Below are 19,921 nucleotides of genomic sequence, written 5' to 3' on the forward strand. Positions count from 1 at the left end.
GGTGTCTTCAATGGGAAATCCTATTGTTGAGGCAGGAACAGAGAATTCCGCTACTGCCGGATGCAGTGGAACTGTAATATCCCACTGGGCAGGAGGGGCCGTAAAACCCTGGCCTAAGAGACTGACCTTTCTCTTTATTCAGCCAGCGGATGAATCGACCGTAGTTGTGTGGTTTCAGCAATAGTTCCTTCAGAAATTGCCAAAGGTGAATTGGTTGTCCAGAGCAGGAGGAGTCAGCCTCTGTGTCCATCCATCCTTCGTCACTGCCTGTTGAGAGGAACCACAATTTGTCACGTCACTTTACCTTACAGTGGACAATGCTTAACCTGAGAAAGAGACCATTAATCCAAAATGAATTGTAAGTGATCTGAGTATAGAGGGACAGGAGAAATATCTTCACACTGAGAGTTTTGAGGATGTGGTGTTAATGTCCAGAGTTAATAGTTTCTCTTTCAACTATGTCTACATTCAAGCTTAGATTGGATAATTGATGGAAGGAAATGAAGAGGAACAGTAAAAATGTGGTTCAGTGTAATTAAGACATTTGCTCAAAAGGAAAGTAGTTCATACTTGTGAAACTGAATAGTAACTTCTATGTAGTTCCGAGGCTGTATTTGGGAATACAATTAAGATAAAGAATTTCTATTAAACAGATGCCTTTTTTCCAATTAAACTGTGCAGCCAATGTTTAAAGGTTATTTCAATATGATAAGCGGAGAGAGCCTTTCCACCGGTACCCATTCCAATACCCATCCGGCACCTTATTTTCTGATGGACATTGTGGCTTTGGTGATATGGGTTGGTGATGTAGATGGTAAGAGAGATGGGATTTTCCGGCGGTGCTTGCCAGCGGGATCTTTCGGTCCCGCCGAACACCAACCACGGGTTCCTCGGCAGCAAGGGGTGGATTCAATGGGAAATCCCATTGACAGCAGTGGGACCAGAAGATCTCACTGGGGCCAACAGCAGGCCGCCTCCTGCCGCCAAGAAACATACCACGGGGGTGAGTGGAAAATCCCTCCACTGAGTCCAATTTAGAGGGAACCATGCACTTTGCTACCAATGGTATGTACTTGTGTGGATTCAGTATCTTGACGGATTGTCTCTTTACTTTGAATAACTAATTCTTCAACTAGTCTTATAAATATGGTATGTGTTAGGCAATGGATTAGGATCCTCTTGGTGATGTAGGGTGAGTTCAATTGCCCCACATTGTTTTGTCTTTGTATTTATATTGTGCCTTGACCATTTAAAACTACTTTGCAGAGGCAAATGCTGAGTGATCGTGAGAATAGAATTAGAGGAGAAGGGTAGAAAAATGGAAGGTTTAAGGAGAGGGTTTCAGAGCAGTCATTTATAATTTGTGCCTTTTTTTCCATTTGTCAAACTCTCCCTGGCCGCCAGGGCCTGGCGGGGGAGATTCCAGGGGTTTCGGGAGATTGGAGTGTTGTTTTAGCAGTGGGAGAACTCGCACATCTGCAAAGGGAAAAGTGTACTGTTGGTTTAGAAAGATGCGGGGGGGATCTTATTGAAACTAGTAGGATACTGAGAGGCCGAGATAGAGTAGACGTGGAGCGGATGTTTCCACTAGTAGGAAAAACTAGAACCCAAGGGCACAGCCTCAGAGTGAAGGGACGATCCTTTAAAACTGAGGTGAGGAGAAATTTCTTCAGCCAGAGGGAAGTGAATCTGTGGATCAGATTGCTGCAGAAGGCTGTGGAGGCCAAATCACTGAATGTCTTTAAGACAGAGATAGGTAGTTTCTTGACTAATAAGGAGATCAGAGGCTATGGGGATGAGAAACATATCAGCCATGATTGAATGATGGAGCAGACTTGATGGTCCAAATGGCTTAATTCTGCTCTTATGTCTTATGGTCTTATGGAACTGGCATCCTGAGCACTCCACTTTCCTCAGTGTAAACAAGATAGCTGCCTCTATCTGTGGGAATTGCTGTCTTAGGAGGATTCTGAGGGAAAACATCTCTGGATGTGGGTCCTGGTGCCTTCAGACACAGCTGTGCGTTGTTTGTTGTTCAGTATTGAACATTGAAGTTGGAACTGTTTTCAGTAGCCGTAGAAGGAAGATGACGAGCTCCTTCCACCCAGGTATCCCGAAAAAACCATGAACTTTCATTACCTAAATAAATATATCTCCCTTTAAAAATCAATGAAAGCAAACAGAAAAAAGACTTATATAGGTTAATTCTAGCTTTTTGTGATAGTTTGAGGTTTCAAGTGTTTGCTTAAAGAGAGACTTCTCTTTATGTGAACAAACTCATCTCTTTCCAAGGAGCAACAGGATCAAGGGAGCTGCCAACATGGGTGGTATGAATGTTGTTCTTGATTATGTTGCTGGAGGGCGGGCAGATGGATAAGATCCAGAGGTGTGTGGCATAGTAAGTACATGTGAAACCTCTCCAGTCAATGGACATTAGAGAGGGAGCAGGGCATTGATATACATATTAGTGCTCAAAGGCCCATGGGCATGGAGTTGTTGAGTTCCTGTTGCTGGCCTTGTGAGGAAAGTAAGGCAGCAAGTAAAGGTTTGGAACATAACAATAAGGAGGGAAGAAAGGAAGGTCAGCCTATCATGAGATGCTACTTTTGTACGCCCACCAATGACCAATTCGAACAGCACTGGCAAAGGTGTTGGCACGGATCATACAATCCATCAATATGTGACTGGCCACCACATCATCTGGTCCAAGAGACACCACAGGTCCAAGAGGCAGCAGAGCACTATTTGATTTTTAATAATTGTATTGAGTAGTTGTAGTTGGGTTGTTAGAATAACTGGAGGAAAGAGATTAGTGGTACAGTTTTGTATATGCCAATGTTTACACCAAGCTTAAGGAGCGTATATGAATGCATTGCACAGCACATTCTTCAAAAGTGTGATTTAACTGCAGCACAAAATGTGAAATCTTGACATAAATTGCAGGGAGGCCACAAACTGCTTTAATCAAATCCTTCTGCATCAATCCATTCAGGTCATCTGCTGCATTCAAACTCAACAGGCGTTTCCTACTGAGTATATTCATGTTTCAAGTAAAGATTTAATTTTCGAGAGGAAGGTTCTGCTCCACCCAATGTCTGTCTTGTACACAGGCCTTTCGTTTTTAAAAAAATGTTTTAAAAATTATTTTTTAAAATAATTTAGAGTACCCAATTATTTTTTTCCAATTAAGGGGCAATTTAGTGTGACCAATTCACCTACCCTGCACATCCTTTTTGGTTGTGTGGGGTAAGACCCAAGCAGACACGGAGAGAATGTGCAAACTCCACATGGCCAGTGACCCGGGGCTGGGATTGAACGCAGGTCCTCAGCACTATGAGGCAGCAGTGCTAAGTACATAGACCTTTCTTAATAGTTATTGTGTTGGGACATTGCAATTCAGATCTCTTCCTATAGCGCAAGAACGTAGGACGAGGAGGAGACCATTTGGCCCCTTCAGCCTGCTTGCCATTCAATAGGATTATGGTCGGGTCGCGAACTATCTCTATGTATGCATGGAACATGCTCAGAGGGACACTCTTCACTCGAAATGGTTTGGCAAATCTGTTTGCTTCCAACTCAAATGACAAGATTTTTTTTAAAAATTGTACACGGCTCCTTGCTGTAACACTTCCCGCACAGACCCCTCCCACAGAGGACCCTGAATCTTTGCTGCTGTCACAAGACACGGCTGGGTAAGGATTAGAATCCTCTGCGGAGCAAACTGAAACAAAACTGATCAGCTGGTGGTTGTTGCATTTGGTGCGCTATTGTTTTGGTACTAGTTACTTTTATTGATGCAGCACTGGCCATGGCCTCCCTACAAGTATATCAGCACAGCTACCAGTGAATTGAACACATCAATTTAGTATAAAGAGAGGTTACATACAGATGGAAGGTTCAGATGTTGTGAGCAGCATGTTACCATTATATCTGTTATCGCCAGGTGATGACTTCTCTTTCATCCAGGCAGCTGGAAGAGGAAAGTACTTTGTGTTAACATCCACGTCTCAACACCGCCCCATCTCCTAAATATCGGTGGCTTAACTTCCCCACTCCCCTTCTGCTCCAGCATCCCTCATCCCTTTAATATTCATTGTTCAACATCTTCCCTTCCCCCTCTTAGAGAAACAGAGAAAGGATTTATTTTAATAAAGTGTATTTCATGACCTTAAGATGTTCCAAAGCGTTGTATGGCCAACGAGGTATATTTGAAATGTAACCATCATTGTTCTGTAGCAAATACAGAAATATATACACTTTTTTACAGATAGACTAAAATGACTGAATCACCTTCGGAAGGGAGCCAAGGATCAGTGTTAAAGTTGGAGTTGAGGGAGGTGATTCTCTCCATCAATGAGGAATTATAGGGGCTGTGTTATATTAGAATGTTATATTGAAGTGAATGTTATAGGACAGAGTGTTATGTGTTACCAGTGAGAGTGGTATAAAGTTTCTGTTTTATAGATCGTTATTGAAATAAAGGAGTTTGCTCTGGAGAGGGGCTTTGGATAAATGAGTTATAAGGAAGATATGTTTTATTAGTTAAGGTGTTCGAAGAAGTCAGGGGATGAAAACTTCCTCGCTGTTGTCGTGTTCATCCTCTGTGCTCTCTATCGGTGAGAGCTTGCCAGAGTGGCTGATATCTAGGTCAGGATCCGGATTTGCTGCATCTCAGATGCTGATGTTACATTCCAGTTTTCATAAAACATAGCAAATAGGAGCAGGATTAGGCCATTCGGCCCATCGAGCCTGCTCCGTCTTTCAATGGCTGATCCTCTACGTCAATGCCCCGCGCTCTCCCCACACCCTTTGATGCCTTTAGAGTCTAGAAATCCATCTACTTCCTTCTTAAATATATTCAGTGATTTTTCCTCCGCACCCTTCTGTGGTGGAGAATTCCACAGGTTCACCATCCTCTGAGTGAAGAAGTTTCTCCTCATCCCAGTCTTAAATGGTCTACCCCATATCCTTACGCTGTTACCCCTTGTCCTAAACCCTCAGCCAAAGGACACACCATCCTTGCAACCAATCTGTCCAGCCCTGTCATCATTTTATATGTTTCAATGAGATCCTCTCTCATTCTTCTAAATTCCAGTGAATACAGGCCCAGTCAACCCAATGTCTCCTCATACAATCCTGCCATCCCAGGAATCAGTCTGGTAAACCTTTGTTACACTCCCTCTATGGCAAGTATATCCTTTCTTAGATAGGGAGACTAAAACTGCACACAATACTCCAGATGTGGTCCCACCAGGGCCCTGTACAGCTGCAATGAGAAATCCTTGTTCCTGTACTCAAGATATCTTGCAACAAAGACCACCATACCATTTGCCTTCCTAACTGTTTGCTGTACCTGCATGCTTGCTTTCAGTGTACTAGCACACCCATGTCCCTTTGTATGTTAACATTTCCGAATCTAACAGCATTTAAATAATTGTCATTCTGTTTCTCCGTCCTAAGTGGATAACTTCACATTTATCCACGTTATACTGAACCTGCCATGGGGAGCACGGTAGCATTGTGGATAGCACAATTGCTTCACAGCTCCAGTGTTCCAGGTTCGATTCCGGCTTGGGTCACTGTCTGTGCGGAGTCTGCACATCCTCCCCGTGTGTGCGTGGGTTTCCTCCGGGTGCTCCGGTTTCCTCCCACAGTCCAAAGATGTGCAGGTTAGGTGGATTGGCCATGATAAATTGCCCTTAGTGTCCAAAAATGCCCATAGTGTTGGGTGGTGTTACTGGGTTATGGGGATAGGGTGGAGGTGTTGACCTTGGGTAGGGTGCTCTTTCCAGGAGCCGGTGCAGACTCGATGGGCCGAATGGCCTCCTTCTGCACTGTAAATTCTATCAATTTGCCCACCGACTCAACTTGGCTAAATCATCGCGAAGCCTCTTACATCCTCCTCACCACTCACCTTCCCACCAAGTTTTGTGTCGTCAGCAAACTCGGAAAAAGTCATTGATGTGCATTGTGAATAGCTGGGACCCAAGCAGAGATCCCTGTGGGACCCCACTGGTCACTCCCTGTCACTTTGAAAAATACCCATTTATTCCTGCTCTCTGTTTCCTGTCTGCGAACCAATTCTCGATCTGTGCCAATATATTACGTATTTTCATGGAGACACACCTCTTCCACGGCGATCTGGACTCCTCCAGGACACCCAGTCATTTCTCAGTGCTGTTTCTTAGATTTTGCTGTTGTGTAAATTAGCTGCTGTGTTTCTGCACATTGCAGTAGTGTCGACACTCCAACAACATTCCATTTGCATTTAGCACTTTTGGGCTTCATGAAAAGTGCTACAGAGGCGCAGGTTTAATATCTTAAACACTGGATATTCTGACTAGATTAAATATCGGTAATTTCCATTCTGAAAGAGTGTTCTAAACAGCATTTGTAAGATTCCTTGTCTTCAAATTGCTCCACAAATCTCTCCACCTGATTTGAATGATGTCCTCCAGGATTCTCCCTCCAACACCTCCGACCGGTTCTAGGCTCCTCTGCTCCAACATTGCAAACCAATCAAAATTGCCAACTGCTGCCTTGATGCCACTATCTATTTCTGACCCTGTCTCAACCTATCTGCTGCTACAACCTTCATTCATTCCTTTCTTACATTCCTTTCTTATTACCTAGATTTGACTATTCTGTCCATAAAGTTGAATTTATTCAAATACCTGCTGCCTTTACTCGGACCAAAATCCTGTTCACCCATCACCACCAAATTCCTGTTCACCCATCACCACCAAATTCCTGTTCACCCATCACCCCCAATGTCCTGTTCACCCATCACCCCCAAAGTCCTGTTCACCCATCACCCCCAAATTCCTGTTCACCCATCACCCCCAATGTCCTGTTCACCCATCACCCCCAAAGTCCTGTTCACCCATCACCCCCAATGTCCTGTTCACCCATCACCCCCAAAGTCCTGTTCACCCATCACCCCCAAAGTCCTGTTCACCCATCACCCCCAATGTCCTGTTCACCCATCACCCCCAAAGTCCTGTTCACCCATCACCCCCAATGTCCTGTTCACCCATCACCCCCAATGTCCTGTTCACCCATCACCCCCAATGTCCTGTTCACCCATCACCCCCAATGTCCTGTTCACCCATCACCCCCAAAGTCCTGTTCACCCATCACCCCCAATGTCCTGTTCACCCATCACCCCCAAAGTCCTGTTCACCCATCACCCCCAATGTCCTGTTCACCCATCACCCCCAATGTCCTGTTCACCCATCACGTCCAAAGTCCTGTTCACCCATCACCCCCAATGTCCTGTTCACCCATCACCACCAAATTCCTGTTCACACATCACCCCATTCTCACTGACTCCAGGTCCACAGGTACTTTGATTTTAAAATTTGCATCCTCATTTTCAGATTGCTCCATAGCCTCACTCCTCCCGATCTCTAGAATCTACTCCAACCCTTCATGGTACCTGCACACCTCCAGTTCTGGTCTCTTGCATATCCCTGGTTTGGACAGCTCTGCCATTAGAAACCATATCTTCAGCCAGGACGCTGCCTGCTCAGGTGCAGGGGATGTGGGGACCCTGAGGACCCCTTACAGGTGAGCTGGGCTCTGTGGGGTTTTGTGGGTCGCGTTGGGGGGTTGAGAGATCGGGACGCCATTCCCAATGTCCTTCTGCACTGAGGGCTTCTGATGACCAGAGCTCCTCAGAGCAGAAAATGGGACTAAGTGTGGCCTCGTCGGGGTGTTCTCCGCTCAGACCCATATCTACCTGAGTGGGCGTTCAAAAGCGTGGGTGGGGGGGGGGTTCTCAGCGTTCTGAGCACCGGGAAACACCTGCCTAAACGTGCTCGCTATGGGATTCCGTTCCCATTCGGGTAGATCATGCCCTACAATTATAAGCTTGGTTGTTGCACCATCTGGTGGTTCTGTAAGAGAATGATGGGGTTTAACTGGACAGTGGAGATCAGTATCTAACCTGTCAGCCTTTGGCTAAAATTCCATCGCCCCCTGAAAATGGATGCACAGATTGCAATACACAATTAACTTGGGCCACTTGAAGTAATGCAGGCAGCATGCACATTTGGTGCTGCTGGCTAATTATAGTGATAGTGGCACGGAGTCTAACATTAAACACACTGCTGAATGGCTTCACGCCTCAGCAGGTGACCCAAACTCCTGTGAGCCTCACACCACTAAAAGCTGCAGTTGGCCAGTGTCAGTGCTTTAGCTTCAAGGATGTGGATGCAGTGCCGCAAAAGGTTCAATGACCTCACTCGAGTGGTCAAGGTCAGTGAATGCATCTTCATATGCCACATCCTTATAACTGAGCCACTAGTCTCACACACTGGTCAGTACGCCAACTTTGGGGCGACCACATCACTCAACTCTTAAAATTCTCGATCAAACTTGACGCCTGTGTATTTTCATCTCGTGGTTATTGATGGTACATCAACGCCAACCCAACATTCACCAGCCTCCCCTCACCCTCACACACCACGCTGTCATCTCATAGCTTGCAGGCATGCCAGCTAATAAACTGCAACAGCTTCATCATACAAACTAACAGATTTCCTTCTCTCTCTCGCATGGGAGCAGCAGCATCTAATAGGCAAGAGGCAGGCACGGCTGCATGTTCTCACCCCCCAGAAAGTAGTGCGACAATGACTGACACCAGGACAGTGGTGGGAATGAGGGATGTGGATGAATGTTCCCATCTCATCCACCTTCTCACATCCGCTTTCACCCCTACCCCCTCATCCCAAACTCTCTTCTGATAAAATTCACTCATGATTTGTGTGCGTCGCTGTGGTAGCATCCCTAATTGTCCCTCAACTGAGTGTCTTGCTCGGCCATTTCAGAACGCATATAAGAGTCAGAATTTAAGAACAAGACAGTGTTTGGTGGGCCTGGAGTCACATGTAGGCCAGACCAGGCAAGGGTGGCAGCACGGTAGCATAGTGGTTAGCAAAATTGCTTCACAGATCCAGGGTCCCAGGTTCGATTCCCGGCTTGGGTCACTGTCTGTGTGGAGTCTGCATGTTCTCACCGTGTGTGCCTGGGTTTCCTCCGGGTGTTCCGGTTTCCTCTCACAAGTCCAAAGATGTGCAGGTTAGGTGGATTGGCCATGCCAAATTGCCCGTAGTGTCCAAAATTGCCCTTAGTGTTGGGTGGGGTTACTGGGTTATGGAAATAGGGTGGAGGTGTGGGCTTGGATAGGGTGCTCTTTCAAAGAGCCGGTGCAGACTCGATGGGCTGAATGGCCTCCTTCTGCTCTGTAAATGCTATAATTTTCTTCCATAAACGACATCAGTGAACCAGGTGGGTTTTTACAACTGTCAACAATCGTTTCATGGTCATCATTAGACTTTTAATTACAGATTCTTTGTGAATTCGAATTTCACCATCCACAGTGGTGGGATTTGAACTCTGGTCTCTAGATTGCTTGTCCAGTGAGAATACCACTACCCCACTACCAATACCACTACCACTATCCCACTGCCAATACCAGTACCCCACTGCCAATACCACTACCCCACTGCCACTACCCCACTGCCACTACCCCACTGCCAATACCACTACCCCACTGCCAATACCACTACCCCACTGCCACTATCCCACTGCCACTACCCCACTGCCACTACCCCACTGCCACTATCACTACCCCACTGCCACTACCCCACTGCCACTACCCCACTGCCAATACCACTACCCCACTGCCACTACCCCACTGCCACTACCCCACTGCCACTACCCCACTGCCACTACCCCACTGCCACTATCACTACCCCACTGCCACTACCCCACTGCCACTACCCCACTGCCAATACCACTACCCCACTGCCACTACCCCACTGCCACTACCCCACTGCCAATACCACTACCCCACTGCCACTACCCCACTGCCACTACCCCACTGCCAATACCACTACCCCACTGCCACTACCCCACTGCCACTACCCCACTGCCACTACCCCACTGCCACTACCCCACTGCCACTACCCCACTGCCAATACCCCACTGCCACTACCCCACTGCCACTACCCCACTGCCACTACCCCACTGCCATTACCCCACTGCCAATACCACTACCCCACTACCAATACCACTACCCCACTACCACTATCCCACTGCCACTACCACTACCACTATCCCACTGCCAATACCACTACCCCACTGCCACTACCCCACTGCCAATACCACTACCACTATCCCACTGCCAATACCACTACCCCACTGCCACTACCCCACTGCCAATACCACTGCCGCTACCCCACTGCCGCTACCCCACTGCCACTACCCCACTGCCAATACCCACTGCCACTACCCCACTGCCACTACCCCACTGCCACTACCCCACTGCCAATACCACTACCCCACTGCCACTACCCCACTGCCACTACCCCACTGCCAATACCACTACCCCACTGCCAATACCCCACTGCCACTACCCCACTGCCACTACCCCACTGCCAATACCACTACCCCACTACCAATACCACTACCCCACTGCCAATACCCCACTGCCACTACCCCACTGCCACTACCCCACTGCCACTACCCCACTGCCACTACCCCACTGCCACTACCCCACTGCCACTACCCCACTGCCACTATCCCACTGCCACTACCCCACTGCCACTATCCCACTGCCACTACCACTACCCCACTGCCACTACCCCACTGCCACTACCCCACTGCCACTACCCCACTGCCACTATCACTACCCCACTGCCCTACCCACTGCCACTACCCCACTGCCACTACCCACTACCCCACTGCCACTACCCCACTGCCACTACCCCACTGCCACTACCCACTGCCACTACCCCACTGCCACTATCCCACTGCCACTACCCCACTGCCACTATCCCACTGCCACTACCCCACTGCCACTACCCCACTGCCACTACCCCACTGCCACTACCCCACTGCCACTACCCCACTGCCACTACCCCCACTGCCACTACCCCACTGCCACTACCACTACCCCACTGCCACTACCCCACTGCCACTACCCCACTGCCACTACCCCACTGCCACTACCCCACTGCCACTACCCCACTGCCACTACCCCACTGCCACTACCCACTGCCACTACCCCACTGCCACTACCCCCACTGCCACTACCCCACTGTCACTACCCCACTGCCACTACCCCACTGCCAATACCCCACTGCCAATACCACTACCCCACTGCCAATACCCCACTGCCACTACCCCACTGCCAATACCACTACCCCACTGCCAATACCCCACTGCCACTACCCCACTGCCACTACCCCACTGCCACTACCCCACTGCCAATACCCCACTGCCACTACCCCACTGCCACTACCCCACTGCCAATACCCCACTGCCACTACCCCACTGCCAATACCCCACTGCCACTACCCCACTGCCACTATCCCACTGCCACTACCCCACTACCCCACTGCCACTACCCCACTACCCCACTGCCACTACCCCACTGCCAATACCCCACTGCCACTATCCCGCTGCCACTACCACTACCCCACTGCCACTACCCCACTGCCACTACCCCACTGCCACTACCCCACTGCCACTACCCCACTGCCGCTACCCCACTGCCGCTATCCCATTGCCGCTACCCCACTGCCACTACCCCACTGCCACTACCCCACTGCCACTACCCCACTGCCACTACCCCACTGCCACTACCCCACTGCCACTGCCCCACTGCCGCTACCCCACTGCCGCTACCCCACTGCCACTACCCCACTGCCACTACCCCACTGCCACTACCCCACTGCCACTACCCCACTGCCAATACCCCACTGCCAATACCCCACTGCCACTACCCCACTGCCACTACCCCACTGCCAATACCCCACTACCCCACTGCCACTACCCCACTATCACTACCCCACTGCCACTACCCCACTGCCACTACCCCACTGCCAATACCCCACTACCACTACCCCACTGCCACTACCCCACTGCCACTACCCCACTGCCACTACCCCACTGCCACTACCCCACTGCCACTACCCCACTGCCACTACCCCACTATCACTACCCCACTGCCACTACCCCACTGCCACTACCCCACTGCCACTACCCCACTGCCACTACCCCACTGCCACTACCCCACTGCCACTACCCCACTGCCACTACCCCACTGCCACTACCCCACTGCCACTACCCCACTGCCACTACCCCACTGCCACTACCCCACTGCCACTACCCCACTGCCACTACCCCACTGCCACTACCCCACTGCCACTACCCCACTGCCACTACCCCACTGCCAATACCCCACTGTCACTACCCCACTGCCCATACCACTACCCCACTGCCACTACCCCACTACCACTACCCCACTGCCATTACCCCACTACCACTACCCCACTGCCATTACCCCACTGCCACTACCCCACTGCCACTACCCCACTGCCACTACCCCACTGCCACTACCCCACTGCCACTACCCCACTGCCAATACCCCACTGCCAATACCACTACCCCACTACCAATACCACTACCCCACTGCCACTACCCCACTGCCACTACCCCACTGCCAATACCACTACCCCACTGCAACTACCCCACTGCCAATACCCACTTCAGAGGGAAGCAGAGAGGCCGGGACCAGCACCCGTTGAGTCACTTGGCATGTGTGAGACCAGGCCAGGGGAAAAGGCCAGCATACGGGCTCGCTCCCCAGAGCCTGAGGTCATCCCTGAGATCTGCTACAGAGGACTCAGACGAGGATTTCAAAGAACAAAGAACAATACATCTCGGGGACAGGCCCGTCAGCCCTCCAAGCCTACGCCAACCATTGTACCTGCCTAAACTAAAACCGCATGCACTTACGGAGTCCGTATCCTTCCATTCCCACCCTGTTCACATATTTGTCTAGATGCCCCTTAAATGCCGCTATCGTACCTGCTCCCACCACCTCCCCAGGCAGTGCGTTCCATATATTTACCACCCGCTGTGTAAAGAACTTGCCTCGCACATCTGTTCTGAACTTTTCCCCACGCACTTTAAACCTATGTCCCCTAGTACTTGACTCTCCTACCCTAGGAAAGAGGATCTGACTATCCACTCTGCCCATGCCATTCATAATCTTGTAGATAATGTGTACTTCTGAGAGAAGCAATGGAGCAGCATTCTGATAAAGGTGAATGCACGTACATACACCAATGTTGGGTACATTGGCAGGCCTGCCAGACAGCTGTTAAGGGGCATAGAAGAGTTTTGCTCTAACATGAAGCTTTGTGCAGTGTTTGGAACCCAGTGTGGAAGTGGTGGCCACCTTCAGAGCTGACCATGCTGCAGAATGTTATGGTTCCCTTGCTGGAGGGTTTGCAGGTGGAGGGGCCCGTAAAATCCCCCATTGGCCTTCCCATCGGCCTCCCAAGCTGTCTGCACTTTTTCGGGGGGATAGGCGAGGCCACGTCCGCTCCATCCACCTTACCCAAATTGAGGCCCTTAAGTAGGCAATTAATGACCACTTAAGGAGCTGTTTCTCAATTCAGGAGCAGGGGAAAAGCCCAGAAAGTCACTCTGATCGTGTCTTGGGTAGGAAGTGTGTTGGGGGGGAAGAGGGTGCCTACTCCTTCCCACATTGGGGTGTCTGCACAACACCACCCCTGCCCCCCACCCCCCACCCGCCCTAACCCTCCCCAAAATGTCTGCTCCAATAGATGTTCCATCATGCCTGATTTCTCCATCAAGACACCTGCCCCCCCCTCTCCCCACCTCCCCATGGCTCAACCCCCTGCCTCGCTGTGAGATCACCCACACATACCTGGCCTTAGGCTCTGACATTTTGAATTTGGAATCTGCTTGTAGTTCTGGTCCTGGCCAGTACTGCTACTGGCGCTGCTGGGACTACCAGGCTTGGAGTGTTAAATGGCTGCAAGGCAGCTGGTACTGGCAGGGATGCAATCCCTACTGACTATTTGGATCATCTGAAAAATCCTCCCCAATAAGCGTGCACTTTAGCTAACAGTTTCTTCTGAGAAGCTTTATCAAATGTCTTCTGGAAGTCCATATAAACAACATTACAGTCAATCCCTCTTGCTTTGGTTTGGTTACAAATCCATATCGGCCTGCTCTGATCAGTTGTGAATTTTCAATATATTCAGTCACGCAACCCTTAGTTATAGACATGAGTAATTTTGACACAACAGATATTGCGCTAACTGGTCTATAATTCCCTGGTTTCCCGATGTCACCTTTCTTAACCAGTGAGATGGCATGCTCAATTTTCCAATCTAAAGGATTCCTGAATTGAGAGAACTTTGGGGATATTATAATTAGGGCATCTGCAATGTTCTCACCTAATGGGCGGGATTCTCCGCCGGCTTGATTCGCCGTTTTGCCGGCGCCCGGGTGTTTCCCGACAGAGTGGGGCTGCCCCACGATGGGAATCCCCATTGACCGGCCGGCGTAACGGAGAATCCTGCCGGCGGGTCGAGGCTGAAAAGTGGCGCGGCGGGGCGGAGAATCCAGCCCAATAGCTTTAAAATGCTGGGTGGAAGCCATTTTGTTCTGGGTGGTTGTCCAACACCTTGCTGATACTAATACTGGTGAGTTCCGGTCCCTGATCCAAGATTAATTTCCTTGGAATATCAGTCATGCTGAGCTCTTTTGCTGCTGTAAATACTGATGCAAAATAATAATTCAGCAAGTCCGCTTATTTTCCTTGACAAGATTATCATGATGGGTTGTCAAGGGGCCTTCATTGTCCCTGACCACTCTCTTTATTGTAATATAATTATAAAGATTTTTTAATGTTGATTTTGATAATCCTTGCAAGTTTCTCTTCATACTCCCTTTGTATAGCTCTTGCTGTCTGTTTTCTCACCCTGTGCTATTCATTGTATCTGTTTTCCCCATTTGCAGGATCTGTGCTCTTTTTCTTTGCCTTTCTGTGCTCTTATTTTCTCTTAATTTTAAGTTGTGTCTTTCCTAGTTAGTTGTTCAAAGCTATCGTTTAGGCAGGTAGAGCTCATAGTAACTCACCCTGTATCATAGTAAATTCCCTTTGAGTATCTCACACTGATCTGTTCTATTTTTACTGTTGTCAGATTGGTCCAATTTACTCTGGATAATCGTTGTCTCACCACAGTGACGTAGGCTTCACCTGATCTAGAACCTCAGTAGCTATTTTGCATTTCCCCCTTTCCAACATTACGGTGAACTCAGTCAGTTTATGATCACTATTAGATAATTTCTCACACACTGTTAGTCTGTTAAATAAATCTGTCTGATACATTCTTAAATGTTTTTTTTTAAATATTTTATTGGAGGTATTTTCAAAGATGTACAGAACAGAAACGAGCAAACAATAGCTTTGCCAGATTCAACGTGTGCAGCTGGGCCCAGCTCTGTGTCACATGTATCCCAACATAACAAAAGCTTGCCGCTACCAACCAAACCAGCAACCTCCTTAAACTACCCCCCCCCACCACCCCCCACCCCGTCCCCGGGCGCTGATCGGGAATACCTCACTTTTCCCCGTGTTGAGCATGTACACTGAAAAAAGACTGAACTCTCCCAAGATCCCTGTAACCCTGTCAAAACTTTCAACCGGGTTCACAATATATAACAAGAGGTCATCAGTGTACTAAAGAGACTTGGTGCTCCAACCCTTTTCTCAATGCCCTGCCACCCATTTGTAGCCCTAAGTTCCATTCGATTGCTGGGGCAAAGAGCAATGGGGAGAGCGGGCATCCCTTCACCCGCACGTCCACCCAGTGTGGTGTACGGTTAGACACAACAATCGCTGAATATTCGATCCCAACCACCCTCGCCAACAGCGACTTGCAAAGGATAAAAAAAACAATCCAGGAGTACCTCCTGTGGACATATAAAAAGAACAGAAATTCCTTCGCCCTCGGCCTCTCAAACCGCCACAGGTCCGCCACCCTTATTCGCTCCATAAATTCCAACAACTCATTCACCATTACCAACACCCTCATGGACCTGGGGCACAATCTGTCCAGCTTAGGATCCAGCACAACATTAAAATCCTCTCCACCCCACCCCTCTGCCATGATCAGCCAGTGTGTGCCCAGGCCCAGGGTCTTTGCCAGGACTCGCTTCATAAACTCACTCACACTTGCTGTTGTAAAGTCACTATCACACTCGCTGTTGTAAAGTCACTATCACACTCGCTGGTATCAAGCCACTATCACACTCGCTGGTATCAAGTCACTATCACCCTCGTTGGTGTGAAGTCACCATCACACTGTCTGGTGTAAAGTCACTATCACACTCGTTGGTGTGAAGTCACCATCACACTGTCTGGTGTAAAGTCACTATCACACTGTCTGGTGTAAAGTCACCATCACACTGTCTGGTGTAAGTGTCACTATCACACTGTCTGGTGTAAAGTCACTATCAGGCTGTCTGGTGTAAAGTCACCCACACTCTCTGGTGTAAAGTCACTATCACACTGGCTGGTGTAAGTGTCACTATCACACTGTCTGGTGTAAAGTCACTATCACACTGTCTGGTGTAAAGTCACTATCACGCTGTTTGGTGTAAAGTCACTATCACACTGGCTGGTGTAAAGTCTCTATCACACTGTCTGGTGTAAAGTCACTATCACACTGTCTGGTGTAAAGTCACTATCACACTGTCTGGTATAAAGTCACTATCACCCTCGTTGGTGTGAAGTCACCATCACACTGTCTGGTGTAAAGTCACTATCACACTCGGTGTGAAGTCACCATCACACTGTCTGGTGTAAAGTCACTATCACACTGTCTGGTGTAAAGTCACTATCACACTGTCTGGTGTAAAGTCTCTATCACACTGTCTGGTGTAAAGTCACTATCACACTGTCTGGTGTAAAGTCACCATCACACTGTCTGGTGTAAGTGTCACTATCACACTGTCTGGTGTAAAGTCACTATCACGCTGTCTGGTGTAAAGTCACCCACACTCTCTGGTGTAAAGTCACTATCACACTGGCTGGTGTAAGTGTCACTATCACACTGTCTGGTGTAAAGTCACTATCACGCTGTCTGGTGTAAAGTCACTATCACACTGTCTGGTGTAAAGTCACTATCACACTGGCTGGTGTAAAGTCTCTATCACACTCTCTGGTGTAAAGTCACTATCACACTGGCTGGTGTAAGTGTCACTATCACACTGTCTGGTGTAAAGTCACTATCACACTGTCTGGTGTAAAGTCACTATCACGCTGTCTGGTGTAAAGTCACTATCACACTGTCTGGTGTAAAGTCACTATCACACTGGCTGGTGTAAAGTCTCTATCACACTCTCTGGTGTAAAGTCACTATCACACTGGCTGGTGTAAGTGTCACTATCACACTGTCTGGTGTAAAGTCACTATCACACTGTCTGGTGTAAAGTCACTATCACACTGGCTGGTGTAAAGTCACTATCACACTGTCTAGTGTAAAGTCACTATCACACTGTCTGGTGTAAAGTCTCTATCACACTGTCTGGTGTAAAGTCACCCACACTCTCTGGTATAAAGTCACTATCACATTGTCTGGTGTAAAGTCTCTTTCACATTGTCTGGTGTAAAGTCACTATCACACTGTCTGGTGTAAAGTCACTATCACACTGTCTGGTGTAAAGTCTGTATCACACTGTCTGGTGTAAAGTCTGTATCACACTGTCTGGTGTAAAGTCTGTATCACACTGTCTGATGTAAAGTGACTCACACTCTCTGGTGTAAAGTCACTATCACACCGTCTGGTGTAAAGTCTCTATCACACTGTCTGGTGTAAAGTCACTATCACACTGTCTGGTGTAAAGTCACTATCACACTGTCTGGTGTAAAGTCACTATCACGCTGTCTGGTGTAAAGTCACTATCACGCTGTCTGGTGTAAAGTCACTATCACACTGTCTGATGTAAAGTCACTATCACACTCTCTGGTATAAAGTCACTCACACTCTGGTGTAAAGTCACTATCACACTGTCTGGTATAAAGTCTCTATCACACTCTCTGGTATAAAGTCACTATCACACTGTCTGGTGTAAAGTCACTATCACACTGTCTGGTATAAAGTCACTCACACTCTCTGGTGTAAAGTCACTATCACACTGTCTGGTGTAAAGTCACTATCACACTGTCTGGTATAAAGTCTCTATCACACTCTCTGGTATAAAGTCACTCACACTCTCTGGTGTAAAGTCACTATCACACTGTCTGGTATAAAGTCACTATCACACTCTCTGGTGTAAAGTCACTATCACACTGTCTGGTGTAAAGTCACTATCACACTGTCTGGTATAAAGTCACTATCACACTGTCTGGTGTAAAGTCACTATCACACTGTCTGGTTTACAGTCACTCACTGTCTGGTGTAAAGTCACCATCACACTGTCCGGTGTAAAGTCACTATCACACTGTCTGGTATAAAGTCACTCACTGTCTGGTTTACAGTCACTCACTGTCTGGTTTACAGTCACTCACTGTCTGGTTTACAGTCACCCACTGTCTGGTTTACAGTCACTCACTGTCTGGTTTACAGTCACTCACTGTCTGGTTTACAGTCACTCACTGTCTGGTTTACAGTCACTCACTGTCTGGTTTACAGTCACTCACTGTCTGGTTTACAGTCACTCACTGTCTGGTTTACAGTCACTCACTGTCTGGTTTACACTCACTCACTGTCTGGTTTACAGTCACTCACTATCTGGTTTACAGTCACTCACTGTCTGGTTTACAGCCACTCACTGTCCGGTTTACAGTCACTCACTGTCCGGTTTACAGTCACTCACTGTCTGGTTTACAGTCACTCACTGTCTGGTTTACAGTCACTCACTGTCTGGTTTACAGTCACTCACTGTCTGGTTTACAGTCACTCACTGTCTGGTTTACAGTCACTCACTGTCTGGTTTACAGTCACTCACTGTCTGGTTTACAGCCACTCACTGTCCGGTTTACAGTCACTCACTGTCCGGTTTACAGTCACTCACTGTCTGGTTTACAGTCACTCACTGTCTGGTTTACTGTCACATCTGTCCGGTTTACAGTATTCCGTAGTGATGGAAGCCATTTGCGTTGCTTGCTTGGTTCTGACCACTTGCTGAAGGTGATCAGCTAAGTGGTCAGCTGGGTACAGTTGCTATTTCATTGCTGAATTAGAGATTATCTCGTGCCATCAGCTCTCACTGTGGTAACTTGATTTACAAAACAATGGCGTGGTCAATCTGACACAGAGTGTTGCCAGTCTTACGAGTTGTTTCATTACATCCTCGCATTAGCATTACATCCAATACCTTAGGGTATTTAATGCAATGTTCTACTTAAATATTTAATCTTTTGATGAAGTAATTAAAAAACAATCTGTCTTGATCAGCACAGCAAAAATGCGTGGGAACCACTCAATTGGCTTTGTAATCTAAGCTTCACTGAAGTCCTCTAAACATCATGATGGAACTTCACTCGGAACCAAGGGAAAGATTTCTACTAATGGAAAAGGTATAAATGACAGAGTTTATAATAAGGACAAGATTTCTAATAGCGCCATCTATAATAATGCAGATTGTAAATAGAGTTGAATAACAGTGGGCAGGATTTTGATCAGTGTCTGCAATAATGTCCATAAAATTGCTGAAATTTGTCATGAAGAGCATAATAAGGAATGGGATTGCAATGTAAAGGTTTGATGCAACTCATTACAATAGTAATATTTTAACATTGTAATGAGTGCCGCTGATAATGAAGAGGTTTATAACATGAGTTCGTACCGGCAAGGAGGATTATATGATGTCGCAGAATTGAAGAGCGACGGGAAGAACGGAGACTCTTTTCACTGCAAGGGAACAAGTTAAAATTGTGAGACGTTTTAATGAGCTGAATAGGGACAAGGCATTTCTCCTATAAATGGCAGCACAGTGGCACAGTGGTTAGCACTGCTGCCTCACAGCGCCAGGGACTTGGGTTCGATTCCGCCCTCGAGTCACTGTCTGTGTGGAATTTACATGT

At 48.0% G+C, this 19,921-nt stretch overlaps 1 protein-coding gene across 7 annotated transcripts in view; it reads right to left on the reverse strand.

The window, feature by feature from the left end:
* Positions 1–19,921, reverse strand: part of LOC119978443 (SAM pointed domain-containing Ets transcription factor) — a 110,202-nt gene that overhangs the window by 5,136 nt on the left and 85,145 nt on the right. For 6 of the 7 annotated variants that reach the window (XM_038820090.1, XM_038820088.1, XM_038820089.1 and 3 more), the window contains 2 exons: positions 3,887–3,970; positions 127–267 (listed from right to left, as the gene is read on the reverse strand). In XM_038820090.1, coding sequence (XP_038676018.1) covers positions 127–267; positions 3,887–3,970 — 225 coding nt within the window. The remainder of the gene's footprint in view (positions 1–126; positions 268–3,886; positions 3,971–19,921) is intronic. The other variant, XM_038820093.1, reaches the window with a different exon arrangement.

Source organism: Scyliorhinus canicula, chromosome 15 (genome assembly GCF_902713615.1).
Source record: "Scyliorhinus canicula chromosome 15, sScyCan1.1, whole genome shotgun sequence".
NCBI classification, from domain to species: Eukaryota; Metazoa; Chordata; class Chondrichthyes; order Carcharhiniformes; family Scyliorhinidae; genus Scyliorhinus; species Scyliorhinus canicula.